This window comes from Pithys albifrons, chromosome 16 (genome assembly GCF_047495875.1).
Source record: "Pithys albifrons albifrons isolate INPA30051 chromosome 16, PitAlb_v1, whole genome shotgun sequence".
NCBI lineage: Eukaryota > Metazoa > Chordata > Aves > Passeriformes > Thamnophilidae > Pithys > Pithys albifrons.
In genome coordinates, this window is record NC_092473.1 from 181068 (window position 1) to 201776 (window position 20709).

General features: G+C 48.1%; 1 protein-coding gene across 6 annotated transcripts in view; it reads right to left on the bottom strand.

Moving 5' to 3' along the window:
- Nucleotides 1–1321, bottom strand: part of CLUAP1 (clusterin associated protein 1) — a 71026-nt gene extending 69705 nt beyond the window's left edge. For 3 of the 6 annotated variants that reach the window (XM_071571396.1, XM_071571395.1, XM_071571392.1), the window contains exons 1-2: nucleotides 717–1321; nucleotides 223–334 (exon numbers count right to left, since the gene is read on the bottom strand). In XM_071571396.1, the coding sequence (XP_071427497.1) occupies nucleotides 223–334; nucleotides 717–738 (134 nt within the window). In that variant the 5' untranslated portion in view covers nucleotides 739–1321. The other 3 variants (XM_071571394.1, XM_071571393.1, XM_071571397.1) reach the window with 3 other exon arrangements.
- Between the last annotated feature and the right edge of the window lie 19388 nt (nucleotides 1322–20709).

Here is a 20709-nt window from a genome sequence, read left to right on the forward strand (position 1 = left end):
AGCAGAGAGTCACTGGATTTTCTACTCCAAACTCTATAATTAAACTAAAAACCTGCAAACCTGCTCTTCAGAGGAGTAGAGAAAACTGCAAACCTGGTCTTCAGAAGAGTAGAGCCTAAAGAATGACTAAATATCTTCGTACTTCGCACCAAATCATGAGCTCCAAACACACCCCACACATCCCAGCATCAGCCCTCAACATCTATTGGCCTCACCACCAACCTTTTCACCAGCCACAGAAGCACTTCTGACACAAGCATGAAGTTCGGGGTGTGGAAATTCTCCATGGATATGAGTCGGGGATACCCCAGCGCCCTCATCATCTCAGTAAAGTCTGAAAAACAAGTTAGAGGATTCCTTCTTAAAGTAGTATCACTTCAACAGAAAACACCCGTGTGTAAACGTGAGATTTTAACGAGATTCACTGGACTCAAACGCTGCTAAACTGCTCTCTTCACAAAACACACTTTAAGGGTCGGCCTGGGGGGAATCCCCCAGTGCAGGGCTGTGCTCCCCCCGCCCCCTGCACGGACCCTCCCGGGACAGGCACCGGCGGCCTCAGCCCCGCCGCTCGCCCGCCCGCCAGCAGCTCCGTGTGCGGCCCAGCGAAGCAGCGGGGCCCGCTCTGCTGCGGCCCCGGACGCCCCCGAGGCCCCTCTCGGCCCATCGCGCGGGTGCCGCGGCCCGGCCCGGCCCGGCCCCTCGGCCGCGCTCACTGCGGAGGTCGCGGAACGACATCGCCGGACCCGCGGCCGCCGCGTCTCTGTGGCAACGCGCTACGGCGGCGCGGCGGGGCCAAACCCCGCGGGAAGCGAGAAGTGCGGCGAGTCAGTCCCGGAATCACAGAACCCCAGAGTCGTTTAGGTGGAAAACATCTCTGATTTCAGCGAGTCGGAGCTACCACCCAACACCACTACATTGTGCCATGTCCAGTCTTTCCTTCAACACCTGCAGGGGCGGTGACTCCACCACCTCCCTGCGCAGGCTATTCCAATATCTAAACGCTCTTTCTCGGAAAAAATTCCTCCTAATGGCCAACTTAAAACTCCCCTGGCACCGCTTGAGACCGTTCCTTCTCCTCCTGTCCCTGCTCCCTGGAGCAGAGCCAGACCCCCCCGGCTCCCCGCTCCTGTCAGGGAGTTGCAGAGAGCGAGAAGGTCCCCCCTGAGCCTCCTTTTCTCCAGGCTGAGCCCCCGCAGCTCCCTCAGCCGCTCCTGCTGCTCCAGCGCCTTCTCTGGACACGCTCCAGTCCCTCAATGTCTTTCCTGAATTGAGGGGCCCAGGACTGGCCACAGCACTCCCTCGGCAGTTCCAGCACGGCGGGACAGGCACTGCCCCGCCCCTGCAGGCCCCGGCCTGCGCCCCGGGCCGGCTCTGCCGCGGGGCTCGGGGCACACCGGCCCGGCCCGGCGCTTTGGGCCGGGGCTTTGCGGGGAGAGGCTGCCGCGACAGCGCGGGGTGAGGCTGGGGCACCTCTGTGGCCATGGCTGTGCCCTCCGCGCTGGGCACTGTGTGACCGAGGGAGGGCAGGGCTGGGAGCTGTGCCCTGGGCTCGCAGAGGGGCCCAGCTGCTGTCCCGCAGAGGCACAGCCGCGTCCCTGCGGAGCCATCCGCACGGGCAGCCGGGCATCTGCCCCACCCGTGCTCTGCAGAGGAGGACAAGGATCTCCCCAAGTGCAGGAGCCCGGTATCTGTGCGGCAAAAGTCAAACAGAACAAGTTTGAATACGAAGCAGAATTTAACTGGCTCAGTTAAGGCTGTGAAATACTGATTTTCAGAAGGAGCTGAAAAAATTGCTGCAGGAAAGTTAACGAACAGCATCCAAGACGCACAGGAGTGTCTTTCCATTTGTCACACAGGCACCATAAACACAAACCACAAAATTCCTCACCCTGCTACATTGTTCAGCATATATTACCTCAGATGCCTGTGGTCAGGCCTCCGTGTCTCTCCTACATTGTCTGCTGTGATGACCAATGGGGCAAACACGGCTTTGCCATTGCCAGCAGTCCAGCTGAGTGCTGCTCTACATCATCCTTGACTCAGAACACTTCCAGTTCTTCTAAAGTAAAGTCAGTTCAGATGGATGCATGTATTCCTAAAAGAAGAAGGAAAATATTAAAATTGGAAATTTTCTATTGACTATTTCTTCAAATTATGATTTCTTCTATTGCTCTCTATATTATGCCAGGAAAGTGTAGCAAGGTGGGGGTCACTCTCTTCTCCCAGGAAACCAGAGAAAGAACAAGATGAAAAGCTCTTAAGCTCTGACAGGTAAGATTTAGGTTGAATATTAGCAGGAATTTCTTCCAGTAAGAATGGTGTCCCCAGGGATCCGTGTTGGGTCCTGCCATTGAAAACCAGGAAATAAACTCTCCCATCGGTTTGTTAGGGTAGAAAGATGACATTACTTTATTCAGCGCTGGAGAGACATGGGGATATGGGGATAGCTCCACAAAAAACATGTACATCACTTGTCAAAACTTTTAACCATTTCTACATTTTTGCAAATAAGGGTGTTCATTGGCTTAGGAGTTACGGAGTTCTCTTCAATCCTTTCTTCTGCTGCTCTGTCAGCTTGACCATTTCTGCCTCCTCCTGTAGCTGGAGCAAAGTCTCCAACTGCCCCTCAGCTCCTCTGTCAGCTCCTCACGGCCCCGCTCGGTCCCTCATGGTCCGGCCTCTTTTGGCCCCCCACGGCCCCGTTCGGCCCCTCACTGCTCAGCTCCTCACAGCCCCTCTGGCCCCTCATGGCCCTGCTTCTCTTGGCCTCTCTCAGCCCCTCTGGCTCCTCATGGCTCAAAGCTTTTGTGGTCCTCCATCCCCTCTCCAGTGGGCAAGAAGGCCAATGGCTCACCAGTAGTGTGGCCAGCAGGAGCAGGGCCATGATTCTGCCCCTGTACTGGGCACTGGTGAGGCCACAGCTCGAGTGCTGTGTCCAGTTCTGGGCCCTTCAATTCAGGTAGGACATTGAGGGGCTGGAGCAGGTCCAGAGAAGGGCAATGGAGCTGGGGAGGGCTCTGAAATGCATGTCCTGTGAGGAGCAGCTTAAGGAGCTGGGGTGGTTCAACTGGAGAAGAGAAGGCTCAGGGGTGCCTTTCTCACTGCCCCAACTCCCTGACAGGATGGTGGAGCCAGGTGGGGGTCAGCATCCTCTCCAGGCAATGGGCAATAGGACAAGGGGGCACAAGGACCTGCATGCCAGGGGATGTTTGTATTGGACATTAGGAGGGATTTTTTGACAGAAACAGTGATTAGATATTGAAATGGGCTCTGCGGGGAGGTGGTGGAGTCAGGGTCCTTGGAGGTGTTTAAGGAAAGACTAGACATGGCACTTAGTGCCATGGTCTGGGTGACATGATGCTGATGGGGCATAGCCTGGTCTCTGTTGATCTCAGAGATCTCTTCCAGCCTCATGGATTCTGTGATTCTGTGCCATCCTGGCCCTTGGGGACAGCACGGTGGTGGCTCAGAGGCTCCGTCCCTGCATTGCCTTGCCCATCTTCTGGGTGCCAGACAAGGGCTTGTGATATCACAGGCTTTGCGACAGTGCGGTGGTGGCTGAAAACTGTCTCCACGCTGTGCCCGTGCACAGAGCCCAGGCAGAACTCAGCTCGGAGTAACAGCCAGAGCCTGTGCAGAGGTGCCAGCTCTTCCCACAGCAGCAGCAGCACAATGCCCAGCCAAGGGCTCTTGTGGCTCCTGAGGCTCTCTGTGCTCCTGCTCTTGGCTGGCACACTGGACCCTTCCAACGGTCCTGCCGGGGACACAGTGCCATTGCTTCCCAAGGGCCTGGAGCAGCAGGACCCCTTGGGGGTCATGGAGGTGGGTTCCTGGAGCTGCTCAGCCTTGGAGCTGCTCGGCCCTGGATCTGCTGATAACAAGGGTTTTCCTTGGATGGCATATTGGTAAAAGAGTCGGGAGATGCCAGAGAGATGTGAGGCAGGGCTGTCAGGCCGGGGGCATTGGGAGCCGGGAGCCGCCAAGGCCTTGGGCCAACACGGTGTCGGGAAAGGACTGAGAGCCACCAGGGTGGAGGAAACCTGGGCGGGCCCCAAGGGTCCTGGGCCTCTTCTGTGCCAGCCCTTTGCCCAAGGCCCCTTGGCAGAGGTGAGGCTCAGCCCCTGGGCAGGATTCAGGCACAGGCTGGGCACCAAGGACACCAGGCAGAGGCAGCCTGAGCTCTCCTTCTTGCCCCGGGGCAGCGCAGCCAGGCCTGAGTCTCTCCAGGAGAGGCCAAACACAGGCAGAGAGGGCTCGGACCCCTGAAGCACCTCAGTCCCTTACATCTGACTCCCTGTGCTGTGTCTTCCAGGGAAAGGGCCACACAGTCTTGGCCTCTCCAGGGACATGCTGCCAGGGACATGATGGCTCAGAGGAATTGATCCAATTGCTGAAGGAGAACCATGACCTGATGGGGATGTGGCTGCACCTCTGCTCTCTGCACAGGCCATTGCTGAGAGAGAAGAGGACAAGGATAGGGGAGACTCAGAAGAGAAGGAGACTCCACTGCTCTCCTTGACTGTAGATCCCCAGCTCCAGCAGGGCCCTTCCCAGCAGAGCCCCATACTCACTGGCCCAAGGGAACCAGGCAGCTCATCTTCGTCTTGCTCCAGGCAACGGATCCTCAGTTCCTCAGCCATTGCCAAGGATCCCTCCACCTCTCCTTGCTGCAGTGGCCCTGGCACCTCCTCTTCCTCTAGTTCCCTGATCCATGTTTCAGCCAGTCCTGGCGCAGACTGTGGACCCCTCTGCCCTCAACCAGACCCAAGCCTGCTCTTTAGGCCCCCTCCCTTAAATTTCTTACAGAGTGTTCCCTAAAGTTTAGAGTTAGAGCCTTATGGTTGTTGTTAGAACTCCCCCTAGTTTATGGTAGGATGTTGCTTAAAGTTTAGAATTAGGACCCTATAGCTTGTTCACTGTATGTAATATACATCACAATTGAAGGTATACTTTATCAAAAACCAAAAAATAAAATTTTACATGCCACATATATAAACACACTTAGAAATGCGGCTTCTTTGTGTGAAGTGTTCTGTCTGTTTTGTTCAGTGCTTGCATGCTGCGAAGTGCGAGAAGAGAAGAAAATCAACCGATGTTGTCAAAGTAGATACATAAAGTAAGACAATTTAGGGTCCAACACTTTGCCAAGAGTCCCAGACTGTTTCCAGCTGAGATTAGTCCAGTTTGAAAATGGGACTGATCAGAGAAGCAGGCTCAGATCAAGGGGGTAAGAAGGTCTGAAGTGATACAGTGGTTACTGTAATCTTGTCTTCAAGGCATCTCTGCCAGGGACACATTGTCTATGTCACCCCAGAGGGTGCTTGCAGGCCCCAGAGGCAGGAGGAAAGGGGCAGGAGCATGCCTAGGGTGCTGCGAGAGACACCCAAAGCCCTCTGGGGCATAGGCAAGGGCTGCATTCACCCCCGCAAATGCATCCAGGGGCTGCCCTGGCATGTGGAAAGGCACAATGGGGGGGTCTGGGGCACCCCAAAAGGGGAGCAGTGCCCATGGGCTATGCTGGGGCCATGGTGGCCAGGTGGAGGCCCAAGGGGGGGGCCCCCCAGCCCATGGCAGTAGAGCCCAAGGCCCAGGCTGGAGGTGTGTGCAGGGTGGCAAGGGCAGCCTGGAAGTGCTGCTGGGGCTGGGGGGCATTGGCCCTGCCCTGGCACATCCTGTCCTGGCCCAGCCCTGGGCAGCCCAAAGCCCCTGGGTCTCAGGCCCCCTCCCCAGTGGAAGGCAGAGAGAGGGCTGAGATATCCTACAGCTCAGAGCCTCTGGCCTTGCCTGGACTTCCCAGCCCATGGGGCACTGGCAAAGGCCTCGGGACAAGGCCCCTGTAAGAAGTACTGAAGTGATCCCGTGGTTACTGTAATCTTGTCTTCAAGACATCTCTGCCAGGGACATGTTAAGACTACACCAACAAGGTCAATGTATTCTCAGCAGATGGAGCAGATGGGATTTAACCCAAGTCCAGAAAGCAAATGGACACATCCCACTGAATTTTCCAATTTAAAGGTCTTCTCCATGACGTTGTGTGTCAGATGTGCTCTTGGGAGCCATCCCAAGGAGCCCGTAAAATCACCTCCACTGTTCTGTATCTGTTTTATAACCAGGGATTTAGGCCTTGGATTACAGAGTGCAAACTGAACCAAGGGCACAAAAGAGGCCTTGTAGATATTTCTATAGCACTCCCTGCCTTCACAATTAGCAGGGCAAAGTGTGCTGAAGAAATCAAAATGAAAGTCCCTGGCATCCGAACAGGCACTTGTTTTCATAGTGGATTGAATACTGGAAGGTGAAGGGGGAAGCATTTCACAGTCCAAAGCCAGGGGAAAGTTCTTGGCAAGTATCACTGAAAGAAGCACTAGCATGAAGAAAAGGTGAGGATCTAAAACCTATTAGAAAAATGAAAAGGCACAAGAGCAAAATGGGGGGAAAGGGGCTCCAGGTGAGCTGTGTGCTGAAGGCCAGTGATGGAGGGTTTTGTGCCATGGGAGAAGAGGGCCAGGAACAGGAGCATGGCTCAGTCCCTGTCAGAGATTGAAATAGGTAATGGTTTAAACATTGCAAGATCATTAAAAGACTTTTGTCCCCTCTAGCAAACTGAAAAGAAGCAGCTGCTCACCCAGGAAAGCCTTCCACTGCCTGAATATTTGTCCTGTGAAAGGATTGTCAGATCCGGTAAGTGGATGCTCATTGTCCAGCTGTCCCAGGTGCGGAAGGGTATGCATATGTTCTAGTTTAAAGGAAACCAAGACTAGAGGAGGGGACAACTCCTCCATAACCACTTCACTCTTTATTAAATTTAAAAGAACTTTAATTAGAAAATGTATATAAGAAGGATAACTGTTCTTAACTACTATAGATATAGATATAGATATAGATATAGATATAGATATAAAGAGACCTGTCGGGGTAGACCAAGAATTCCTCAAGTGACAACAATATTATAATATTATAATATTGATGAATAATATCAATATTACAATATTGATGAAGACATTGAGGTTGGAGAGCCTGGACCCGTTGATTCTACTATTTTACAGAAGATTTATAAGGACTTTAATGCGTTTACCCCATATATTGACATGTCCCCTGTTTAATATGGTGTTGTCACCAAGTCTACCCATTATATTTTCCCTATAGTTATCTGCATCCGAGTTCTTCCCATAAACCCCTAGGACTCTTTCCCACCAACCCTAATTGGTTGTTTGGTGCAATGCACCACAGTTCCATGTATAGTTGCAATTATACCCTGTTTGCCCATTGGTCCGTTTTTCAATTCCCTATTTGCATACCTCTGGATCAATGGAATGCTTGACCCCTCCCAATTTCCTAGAATGTTCTACCCACACTCTATATAAGTCTTGTGCTCTTCAATAAATTGGCTTCTTCTGTGGACTCCTGCCTTCGTGTGGTCGTCTCTCCGGGGAATGAGCACCGGGGCGGGAGCGGAAGAAGCTTTCCCAGCTTCAAGGGGATCAGAGCTAAAAGAGCTGCATCACATGTGAGCTGTATCACTGGCCCCTTGGAGCATTACACCCTGCTTCAAAGTCTCAGAGCAGTGCTCCATCCACCGATAGAGACCAGAGCAAACGACTTCCCCAGCACCAAAACAACTCAAAACGGTAGTTTCCTCCTGGTGCAATTATACTTATGGACAGCTGGTGGCAGTGTCACACCTCAGCTGTGCAAGGTAAGATCTCAGTCTTTTCCCAGAGAGGCAGAGATAAGAGGCAATATGACTCACATGGGGAGGAGAAGCTTCCTTCCTTCTGATCATGGCTGAAGTAGAGACAGGACGCTGCCGCTTTTCTGCTGAGTTAGGCCCCAGCACCGCTGCTTGCCACTATGTTATCTTAGGAAAGTAAAATGTTTATTCTTAGTTTTCTCTCTGCTTAGGTCTGTCCCTTGGGAAGTTGAGCTCTCTTGGGTGATTTGTAGCTGGAATAGTGAGATTTGTGTTTGGAGAGGTTCAGTTTTCTGTTGGGTGGGCATCCAAGAAGTCCAGCATCTTTGCCTTGGAAATTTTAATGCCATTCTGTTTGAGCTCTGTCTGTGGATCTCCAGCTCAAGTGGCTCACAGAAGGGAGGCCCTGGCCCATAGAAGGCTGTGGTGGGGGAGGTTTAGGTTGGACACTAGGAGGAATTTCTTCACAGAAGGGTGATTAGATATTGGAATAGGCTGCCCAGGGTGGTGGTGGTGGTGGAGTCACCCAGAAGGTGCTTGCACGACCCTGGCCCACCAGAGAAAGGGCAGGAGCATCCCTAGGGTTCTCCAAGAGACACACTGTTGTAGTTTTGGATATTAAACAAATTCTCTCCCTGCCACTCCCAAACCCCATGCCATTAGTTAACAAAAGAAGTGGCTAACCGCTCTGAATTCCTGCTTGATTGTTTTGGGTTGGGGCGGACTGGGGGAAGGTGTGGCGGGGGAAATGGGTTGCCCTGGTTCTTTTAGTTTTTTTGGGGGCCATCCTCTCTGAGCGCGTTTGCTGGGTGCTGTTCGCCGGAGGGAGGCCGTTCTCCTGCTCATCGTTGCTGCTGGTGGCGTTTCTTCTTCTTGCTCTTGCTGTCCTTCTGGTTCGGCGTCGCGGGCCTGGCCACCACCCCGGCTCCACCACCGCCCACGGTGTTGCAAACTGCTCGTCCCCGCTGCAGCAGCGACCAGAGAGAGAAGGAGAGACTTCCACCTGTGGAAGAAAGACTCTGAATCACCTGCCAGCTTCTTTGGCGTTCGTCTCTCCACGTGGGTGGTTTGGCGAGAGGTGAGTGGCTGCCGGCTGCTTTTGCATAGGAGGAAAACTGCACCACCTCACTGCCAGCTGAGGCGCAGCAGCAACCCCCGCTGTCTGCAAATATTGTTGCACCAGATAAGCCAGAGAGACGAGAACTCAGTTTCACCTAGACGGTTTGGGGTTTTTTTTCTTCTCTTTGTGAGTACCGGGTAGTTGTTTGGTTTTTTGTCTTGGTTTTATATATGTATATATATGTATATATGTGTATGTGTGTGTATATATATATATATATATATATATATATATATATATATCTCGATATATATGTACATATATATATCTGTGGAGAGAGAGAGGGGGAGAGAGAGAGGGAATGAGTACTTAAGTTCCTTTTTCTCAAATTTAAGGAGTGGTGTGGTCACTGAGGAGGAATCCTCCCCTCTGGTTTTGGTAAACAGTTTGGTTTTCCCTCAAACTAAGACACACACAGAAGCGCTGCTGTTGCTGGTGGGCAGAAATACCCACAGAAATCAGTATCTCAAGATGAACCAACATGGCTTTTTGTGACCTCTCAGGTCTTACCCACAACTGATGCTGACGGATCCTGTCAGCAGCTCCATAACGTCTTCAAGGTTCTCACTGTCCTGACTTTGCCCCTACAGACAAACCCACAGCAGTTTTCATGGTGCTGCCCCAAGTAGCTTGACAACTTCTGTGCTGGCAGTGGTGATGTCAAATGGACAAAGGAACAGGACCTGTGACCACAAGGCTCTGCAGAAACACTGAATGGAGCACCTGCAGCTCTTCCTGGCAGGGTCATCAGTATCTCAGGATGAAACAGGCTGAAAATAATCTCGATGTCAGGCTGATCTATGGATGTCTCAGGACATTTTCAGATCAATCCACAGTTTTTCAGTTCTAATTGCTCAAGCATATGAGACACACAGATGTGCCCATCCACATGATTGAAAAAGAAATCAAAAGCAAGGAAACAGCAATAAATCCTGAAAGAACAAATACTGAAATTAAGTAGTTATATTAGAAAATAGAAAATGCAATTAGAGACTGGGTTTCTTCTGCTGGAAAACCATGAGACAGCAAACTTTGAATAATTAATTAGTTCAAGACTGTGTAAGCCCTCAAAAAACTTGTTCAGAGGGATCAAAGAAGGAAGAAAACACTTCCCTGCTCTGCTGCTGAGTTGTGTTTACTGGCAGGTGGGATGAAATATGTGGAAATCCAAAGCTGTAAAAGAAATGAAATAAATTAAAGAGCTGAGGTAAACACTGCACTGGCATTTTATAATATATAAATATTAACTAGCTTTATAATGTTAGACAGCACAAATGTGGAAGTGGGGTGGATGTAGCTTTGAACTAAACAGGGACCCAAAGAGGAGCAACCTGCAGCTGTATAACCAGGGCAGGAGCTCAGACCACATCCATGAACAATAAACCTTTCTCCCTTCCCCCTTCCCATCTCTAGTAACCCCCACCTGAAGGAAAAGGCACCTCTACTTCTTTCTTAGACACATGAACTACCTTCCACAGAAACAGCCTCCCATTCCACTTCCCACACTTGAGAGATGGAGTTTTATCCCCCATGTCACCACCACGTAAGTGGAAATTGTGTTGGAGAGGAATAAAAAATGGAAATTTTAGTGCAAGTTTTTGTGGCAGTGGGTGAGCCATCAGCTGACACTGCAGGCTTTGGGTACAGGTGGTCATATCCTCCCTGCACATCAGCAGTGCCTTTTCTCCATCCAAACCTTGACTTTAATTTAGATGAAATTTCACTTCTTTAGGGCTGCAGAAAGCCACAACTGCTTCCTGGGGTCCTCGTAGAGGGGTAGGAGGAACCCGGCTAGGGATGGTAACACCCTCCAAGGATGTGTAGACATCCAACAGCACCAACTGCCCCTCAAGCTGGTTTCTAGCAGGAGGCAGTGACCCCACTTTGCAGCCTGAGCTGCTGGTGTGTTTCAGTCTGCTTAAAAATTGCAGAAAGAACTTTAGATTCAAATATTTTCCTGAACAAAATTAAAACTCCCACAAGTTAGATGTTTATACCAAAACCTGATTTTTTTATCAATTGCTAAGAGATGCAGAGAGAGAAGAAATAAATAGTTGGGAAAATGCTATGATTTCTTTTAGAAGCAAAGAAAAGCTTACCAGGAAAAGCTACATTTTGCTGAGATATCGTGGAAGGGAAAGCAGTTTCTGTCTCTCTTTTTTCTTTTCTATGTCTTTCTCGTGCTTGTGATGGTTATCTTGGTGGGGAGGGGTGGGGGCGAGGTCTGCCAGAATGCAGCTTTTGGAATGCAGCTGGGATGGGTAACTTTGTCTCACAGGATGAACTGTTTCCAGGATTTGTAGGGCTGAGCAAAGCAGGTCCTGATGTAGCAGTGCTTTCTGGCCTTTAAAAATTATGATAAAAGTAACTCCCACATGTCGCATGGGGAATCTCGGCTTTCCCCAGGCTGGCAGAGCTTCAGTCCCGACAGCAGCAGGCAGAGAGAGGAGGTGAGGAAAAGGGAAGTTGGGAGAGATTCTTGGTTATGGTAACCAGTTTTCTCTCTTTCCTTTTCCCTCCCCCTGAATTTCCAAGGTGTCTTTTCTGAGTTTTTATAGTGTTCAAAAAGGTTTGTACATGGTTTTTAGCATGTAGCTCTAGTTCTTCATAGTACCAGGAAACTGTATGGCAGGAAAGCTTTAGCAGGAAGCTCTGGTAAGAGCTACTAGCAGGATGTTTGTGAGAGCTTTCTGGAAGGATGTGAGAGCTTTCTGGCAGAATGCTGACAGAAAATTTTTTTGGTTTTGACAGAAAAACTGGAGAAACATTATTTATTGTGTTTCCATATTATCTGTGTGTCATATGGTGATGAAGAATTCACAGCCCCTGTGGTGAATGGCTTTGCTCTGAAACACTCCTGGGTATGACAGAATCAACAGTTGGTATTCCTAGAATCACAGAATTGTTAACGTTTGGAAAAGCCTCCAAAGATCATCAAGTCCAACCGTTCCCCCACGTGCCACATCCACATGTCTTTTAAATCCCTCCAGGGATGGGGTCTCCACCACTGCCCTGAGCAGCCTATTCCAATCCTGACCCCACTTTCTGTGAAGAAATTTTCCTAATATCTGACTGTGTCAGGAATTAAAACTGTTGGCATTTTGATTTGTGTTTTTGCCAATGCCACCTGTGAAAAGATTTATCCTTTTCCTGCCAAGTTCTAGGGAACAAAAGCTGATAGAGTGAAGGCTTCATCCTTGAAGACAGACTTTGCATAAACTAAAGTTACTTGAATCTCTCCTATTTGTTGACAGTCTTCGGAGGAGAGCTGAGGAGGGGAGAGCAAGGAGGAAGAGTGAGAGAGCAGCAGGGTCTGTGACCTCTTCCTCACCTCCCCAGGCAGATGTGTCCAGTATGCTCAATAAAAGGTGAGAGGGCTTGTGCTCTTGGTGTTGGTGGTTCTTTTCCCAAAAAGACAGTAGGGACACCTGCTGTCTGCCAATGCTTAGAAGGTGTAGCCCCTGCCTTCGGGGGAGTGTTCTGAGTTGGTAAGACAACCTTACGTAACTCTTTGGTGACTGGAGTGCTTACATGTTTGGGCTTAATGCTTTAGTCTTCCTCCTTCTCTCTCCCTTCTCTTTGGGTTCCCACTATTCGGTCACTCCTGTTAATAAAGACACTGTTTTCTGAACTCTCTGCGATGCTCAGCCTTACTTTTCCAGCAACTGTAGAACCCACCCTGTGTCTTGGGTTGAGCTGGCAAAATGCCAACTGCCCAATAACAGTCAGCTTCCCTCCTTCTTGCTGAGAAAAGGGAGAAAGGAAAAAAAACTTAAGTTTATACTTAAACTAACTATATATTTATACAGAAAAGAGAAAATTAAGAGAAAACTACAATATAACACACACCTACACAAGTTAGAAATAACAAGAAATAACTTCCCACTTCCCAGTAAACACAAATTCTACCACTTTAACTACAAATCATTCTAGAGAAGTCAATTCCCCAGAGACAGACTTAAGCAGAGAGAAAAACTAAGAACAAACATTTTACTTCCCTAAGATAACATGATGGTAAGCCAGTGCTCTGGGCTTGGGCCTCCCCATCCCTCCTGGGATGGCACAGTGTGTTTTGCTGGGACCACAGCTGTGAAGCAACTGACCAAGCCATTCCCACACCAGCTCTTACCCCTTTGAGATGATGTCGTAATATGGTATGGAATACAATACTATTGGCTAGAAGAAGTCAGCTGTTAGCTAGCTCAGCCCAGCTCAAGTCAGACGACAGCCTCAGGCCTACCCTGAAATTTAAAGCTTAAATTTAGGCCTACCTAGGTAAACCCATAACACCCTGTTACACCAACCTAAAAACTCCTTTGGCACAACTTGAGGCTGATTCCTCTTGCCCTGTCATTTTTTACCTGGTAGAAGAGACAAGCCCCACCTGGCTCCACCCTCCCATCAGGGAGTTAAACACCTCATGGAACATAATGTCCTCTGCATGTTTCCTATGCTGTACGTACATCCCTTGGGGGCTCCCTGTGTCACTTTAGGGCTGACAAGCTCTCTGTATGTTGCAAAGTGTTGCGAGGCAAACCCTTCCACACATAGGCTGTTGGCATGGTCCTATTTATAGCCTCCACTCTGGTTTCAGGGCTCTGCCAACCCGTTTTAGCCCCTTTGGCTCCCATCTGTCCCCAAATACACCACTGAAGTCATCCTTTGGCTTACGAACATCCATTAATGAAAGATTTCACGGAGAAACCAGTGACCTGAGCATCACTGCCATGCCATGGGGTCCCTTTGGGCTGCTGCAAGCATCATTAGCATAAAGTGCTGGGAGAGCAGGGGAAGTTCTGTAGAGGGATTTCTTACAGAAAATGGCCATGTGAGCGATCCAGACTGCACGAACTCTGTGAGATTGAAGCAGCTACCAGCAGAGAATAAACAAAGGCACAGCTGCTGCTTAGTGGTAAAGAAGCAATCATTCCCCAGGAGTTCACACAGCAACTCCCCAGACTTTCACACAAGAACTCTTGAAAGTTTCTCACAGGACTCTTAAGATTCACCTGGGAATCATTAGGATGTTTTATCAAAACACTAGACTTGTAAGATATGGAATATAACCAATAAGAAATGTTGCTTTGTGGTGTGAGAATTACTATAGCCAATTAGCTGTAGCTTTGACTCTATATAAAATGCTTATAGTGTATCAATAAATGACATTTTACCTAAAACCACATTGGTTTGTCATGTGGTGTCCTTTGATCCTTGACATTATTGTCGCATTATCTGACACCCAAACAGGGACCTAAGTTATCTGAGGTTCCTGTAAAATGGGAAACAGTTTTTAGTGATGCAGGAAAAAAATCTCGTAAAGCTGTTAGTGCTTGGCAAACTGCTGATGGCCAGTGGCATGAGAACATAATAGAAGGTCAGCCTCGAGACTCTTTACAGACTCTAGAACTTAAAACTGTAGTGTGGACTTTTCAAACTTGGCATCACAAACTGGTGAATATTGTGTCAGACTCATTGTATGTTGTAGGAGTCATATTACAACTTGAACGAGCTAAGAGAGGTGAAAAACGTAACATTATAAGAGCTTTTGTTACATCTGTTACAATTGTTAAATCAAAGAACTGAATCTTATTTTATTACCCATTTGCATAGCCACTTAATGACAGATGGTCTTGCAATAGGAAACAACAGGGCTGATCCATTAGTAGCCCCAGCATGGACTGGCCCTCATGTGGACAGTTTTACCCAGGCAAGGCAATCTCATACCTTTTCCCATCAGTCTGCAAAAATATTAGCACGACCATTTCACATTTCCTTACATGATGTTTAAGGGATTGTAATGTCTTGTCCTGATTGTGAGAAGTTAGATCTTGGCCTTGGAGTGGGAGTTAATCCCAAAGGACTACAGTCCTTAGAATTATGGCAAATGGATGTAACACACTTTTCAGAATTTGGTCATTTAAGATACGTCCATGTTTGTATTGATACCTTTTCGATGGCTATATGTGCTACTGCACAAACAGGAGAAACAACACAACATGTTATCAAACATCTTTACATGTGTTTTGATATCTTAGGATTTCCTCGCTCTCTCAAGACAGATAGTCATCCAGCATACAGTTTGTGCTGGTTTAAAGGTAAACTGGCAGAAGAAATGGACCCACCACAAGAGAGATTGTAAGTCAGAGCTACAATTTAATGAAAGATATTACAATAAATACACTGACACACAAGGGAAATTGCTTTCAACTCACAAAATCCCAGCAGCATAACCCAGTGTCCTGGGGCACAAACCCAAAGGGGTTTGTTTGCCCTTATGCTGAGGAAAAGGAAGTGAAAAAACCTGTGATGGCCGTAGTCTGGTTGAGAGTGGTGATCTGCTCCTGTCGAGGTCCTGCTGCTCCTCTGGATCCAACAAGTGGTTTCCCAAGTCTTCTTACCCCCCCGCTTATGTACCCTCAGGGAGCACCCAGTCCCTCCCCCAGGGTGGGGACTCACACAATGGGTGATTAACTCTGGGAGCCAGGGGGTGTTGTTGAACTGTTGATGGCCCATGAGCAGCCACGCCCCCTCAGGCTTGGTGGAATGTGATAATGGCTCCCTGCTAGTGGTCCATTGTTCTTGGGAAATTAATAGAGAGGGTAGAATACACAGCTTTGATCACCCACACACAGTGATAACTGGTCCCACCTGCTGAACTAGGACACAGTTCCAAACGATTTTCTGATTTTTGTAATCTATGGGGCATTCAGCACACTACAGGTACACCCCACAACCCCACAGGTCAGCCAATTATTGAATGTGCACACCATACTCTAAAAGACCTGTTGTTAAAACAAAAGCAGGGAGAGCAAGGTATTATGCCTGCTGAGCAACTTCATAAAGCCTTATATGTGTTAAACTATTTGTGATTAACAGGGAACAGAGTAGAACCTCCAGTGTTAGTTCATGGTAAATGCTTGACTTCAGATTTAACAATTCAATAAAAGATTTTAGTACAGTTTAAAAATCCCTAGACAGGGCAATGGGAGGAACCAGCAGAAGTTAAACTTACTGGTTGAAGATATTGTTACAAATAAGTTTAAGATATTGGTTGTAGCAGTAGTTATGCTAAGGTTTGTGTAGTAGTGCTAGGCCTGGGTAGGGTAACTTGGAACTGTAGTGGGGTAATAGAAATGGTTAGGAATGTACTGAGAACAGAAGAAACAATAATCAAAAGAATTAGTGAAGTATATAGAACATGAGGTAGAGGACAAACTGTTGCTTAGAGATAAGATTAGAATCAGCATATGCAAGGAGTCTGCAGATGGTCTGGTGGTGGGGGTTTTTAGTTAACCAGTATCCTGTGTTAAGACAAGCATGGTAAATTTATAGCTTTTGAAGAAATCAGTAATTGTGCATGTGTAAGCTATGTAACTGATTTATGGGTGAGGTTGTATGTATTTGGGCACGTAGATGGTTGTAAGAAAAGTATGAAAGCTGTACCTGAAAAATGGCTCAGTGGAATCCTGGCTTAGGACAATAGTCCCCAGGTCCCCAGGTGAAGTGCTATTTGTGATGAGGAACCTGAGGAAATCTGAAGGTCTGGGGAGGGAAAATATCCAGGAATGTCACAAGCCCTGTAATTACATTGCTGAGCAGCTCTCCCTGTTAATGGGCTGGCATTAGAAAAGAGCTTGTACCCAGGATAAGCCACAGCCCATGTATCAAGCAGAAGGGGTAATAAATCAACAACTGCCCTTTAATAACTCAGCAGACAATCAAGAAAAGCTACTTAAGGTGAAAAAACACCCTCAAGCAAGTAGATTTCCAGATCCATCTCAGTCTGTGTCTGACAAGTCAAAAGAAATTTGGTTCTCACTTATATACAGTGAAAAATAAGATTATATTCCTTGCCTCCATTAGCTCTCTGCAAAGCAAAGAACCATGTGATCTACCAAGTGCCAGCACTAAATGCTGATTTCCCAGAATCTGCCTAATTTCTGAATGACAATTTCAGACGACACAGCACAGCTTGGTTTATAGCCAACACAGCTCTCCCAGCATCCCTGGGAGAAGAAAGTCCAACACATCTTCATTATAAGGCAAAAGGATCAAAAAAATCATTGTTTTCTCATTGAAGATACTGAGTTGGAAAGGACCCATATGGATCATGAGATGGTTTGGTGTGTTTTACACCAAGATTTTGGTTCCTGGTCTACCTGGAGGGAAAGGTACAGAGAACAAACAGTCAAAGTGACAAGGACAAAGAGTCAAAGCAGGCTTGGAAGGACACTGTAACAGTAACCCAATTTTGCCCTTTTTGATAAGAATCGCCAAGAAAATGTTGCTGTCCTGGCTGAGGATTACAAGCCCTGCACAGCACAAGGGTGAATCAAGCCCTCCTGGCAAGGTTCTCTTCTCCAGGCTCTAATCTTGGCAGAGGTCTCTTATTTCACTAATTACAATCACAGAATCATTAAGGTTGAAAAACCCCTCTGTTCCAGGGTGGATACAAAGGGATTCCAGGCTGTAACCAGACACCATTTAAAATTCAAGCAAACAGTATTTTATCACAGAGAAATAGCACACAAAAGACAAAACTGAGAAAAGGAAAGACACAAACCCCAAGACAACTCCCACTCACTCACGAGTTACTTACAGTTACTTTACATACTGACCCCAAGGTGCTGCTGCATCTTTGGCCTTTGGGGCTCAAACACACTCAGCAGGCATCTCTGAGGGAGGAACATTGTCCTGGGTGCCAGCACACCACACACACACACCGGCACACAACCCCCTCCAGCAGGGACTATCTGGTTTTCTTACCCTCCGTCTGTGACATCTGTCTGGGCATATGTGACCAGCACATGCAGATGGAGGCCTGCCAGGCCACAAAACAGTTTTCAGTGTACACAAGATGTTTTTCCTTCAAGGCCGAAGTCCCAGTTATAAGTTTTGTTTCTCAATAACTTGGCAGGTGGCAAGGTCAGACACAGACCAAAAATAATAGCATCTCATCACACCCAAATACATCCTCTAAGATCATCGACTCCAACCATTCCCCCAGCACTGCCAAGGTCACCACTAAACCATGTCCCCAAGTGCCATGTCCACCTCATGAAAATGTATAGGCTTAAGTACAATGCAAGAGGATTTTCCCCCACCGTTAAGTGTTTTACATCCACAATAATTGAATGTAATCTGCATTTGGGCACAGCCATCAAAACCAGGGACAGAAATGAGCTCTTCCAGGATTATCCCTAATACTATCTATCTTTGGAGATACCACCCTTGCCTCGTTTTCACCTCTCGGGAGAGTCTTGAATAAACAGACCTTGGGGCCAAGTCAGTCTGGGAATTTTATGTCCCTGTGCTGGCAGAAACGTGTGATCTCAGAAGCAGAATTAAGTGTTGCTCTATTAAAAGGTGAGGGTAGCGTGTTTGTGTTCAAAACACCTAAAAATAGCTTTGTGACAAGGAAATGTTTGAAGTGGAAACGATGGAGGGGCTTCAGGCAGGGGCTGGTGAGCAAGAGGGGGTGGGAGATCACAAGGGTGGAGGGGCAGTGGACAGTGCAGGTAGGTGTGTGACAGTGCCCAGGGAGGGGACAACATTGCTGTGTCCTTCCCTGGAGCTCCCAGCAAAGCCAAAGGGATCCTTAAATCCAGCTGCATCTCCTGATGGGAATCCAGCCAGAGCAACTCAGGGACAATGACAAGGAGATCAACAGGGTCACATGTCACCTGGAAATAACCCCTTCCTTGTAACCAGCATTTTCTCTTGTAAAACTGCTCTCAACTGTGAAATTGAGTCAAGAGGAGGCCTGGATGAATTCAGCATCACTCCCAGCAGCTCCCTGGTCCTCAGCTGTGCCACCTGCCTCTGTCTGGAGACCTTATAACCTTCAAGCAAAAGCTATTCCACTGCAGTTATTAGGGAATTTGAGGAATTATTTCCTCCCCCTAGTTCAGTAATGAGTACCTCTGGCTCCCTGAGCAGGAAATGAATTGTTTTCATTGCAAGCTGGGTGCCTCCATTGGTTGTTAAGCTGTTGGAAAATCTCTGGTCACATCAGAAAAACACTCCTGATGAGAATGTCTGTGCATCTTTATGAGCAGAGCTGACAAGTACAGCCAAAAACTGTTGAGGAATATTTTAATAGCACAGGCCACAGTGTGTTATTAGAAGCCTGTGTGCACAACCCAGCCTATGGAGAGGGAAACAGGGCCCCTGCATCCTTGAGCCTGCTTCAAGAAGCAGCAGCTACTAAAGAAAGCAGGCAGAAACAGTGATATAGAGGGACATGGTTTAGAAAGAAGTACCAATCAAGTTGTGTTGTAAAGCAAGCAAACCCTAGCTATTAGCCAATAATATTCCTGCACTATTCGTGTATTCAGAAGTATGTGATAAAGTGTGTGTGTTTTGGTAAATAAAGTTTAGAGCACTGACGATACTTCTGTGAAGGGGACATCTTTGACTCTCGCCCCGAACTCTTGGGCTCAAAAATTGGTATTTTCACTTTAAGAAACCTCTGTTTACTGGAGCTCCAGAAAATACATCACACTGCCAGCAAACCCAGGACCCCGCTCCAAATTTCATTAACTAAAAGAGAAGTGAGTATTTGTCAAAACCTAGCCCAAAACCTATCACAGGAAGACGGGTATAGGAAACACACCAAATTATGAAGAGTGGAAAGAATGGGTTTTAATTGTGGATCTCAGAGACAGCACCGGGGAAGCACCTTGAACTACTAAAAGACTTGTTGCTGAAGTTTTAAAATTGTAGTTTTACTTGTAATAGGGTTTTTTTAGTTGCAAAGTTTATGTATCACCTCCCTGGTTCTGTTACCTCTTCTCTGCTGGGCTGTTACAGCCACCACACAATGTCCATTGTATCTCTCCAGATGACTCATCCCCATTAAACTGGTTTGTCTCATCCACGGCCACGCAACCTCCCCCCACACAGGAAACCCCAGGGATCAGAAAGCCCCCATACACACCCCCCGCTCTCGGCCCTGCCAGTCCAAGCTGGAAAGCCGCATAGGTGGGATCCCTGAGCCTCGTGGCCAGAGCAGCATGGCCAGGGCTGCGGCCAGCCCCGCCCCTGTCCCAATTCCATTGGTTACCGCCCCTGTCTATCCCCAATCCCTGGTTTTCTATTGGTTGTTACCCTTTGTTTCTCCTACTGGCTAGCCAGGGTATCTAAGACTCTTCCCTTTCCTGAGTTTTCATCCAATCCAGTCCCGGATCTGGCACCTTCTCCCAGAGATCATATAAAACCTCTGGTATTTCCTAATTATCTGTTTTTATGCCTGAACTCCCTGACTGGTCACGTTGGCTGCCTTCTCTGTGCCCCCTTGGATCCAGAGGCAGGCAGAGACCTCTCCCTTCCTTCCACTGCTGCATAGGTGGGTTCCAGGGCAGGAAGGCTGCAGAGCAGAAGTTGGGTGATGCCAGCCTGCACCTCAACAGTAGATGAGTTTGATAAAAGCCCATCCCTACACACAGGTGCTCTGCTCTGTGCAGTACCCTCATATGAGCCCCTGGAGCTGGTGATGCCCAGCAGAAGGAGCTCAGGTTCTTTGAGAGCTAAAAACCTCTGTTCTTTGGAGAAGACCAAAGCTGCTGAGGCAGAAGGTGTGTGGTCCAAACTGCTATTCCCAGAGAGCTTCCCTGCAACAGCAGGAACAGGAGTGGGTGTGGAAGGAGCAATAACCAGGGACTATACAGCCTTTTTACTGACTAATTGGCCTTTTATTTAGAAGAAAAGTCACCCACAAGCAGCTCTGGCTGCCCCAAAAATCCAGTGGGTGTTTTCAGCCCAGCTCGTGGCATCTATTGATACCTTTAGCTATAACCCAAACCCTCATGTTTTTGTGAGGATTTTGTACACACAGAAAAAAACGGATTCCAGGAAGAATCCAGAACTACAGGGTATGATGAGGCACTGGCACAGG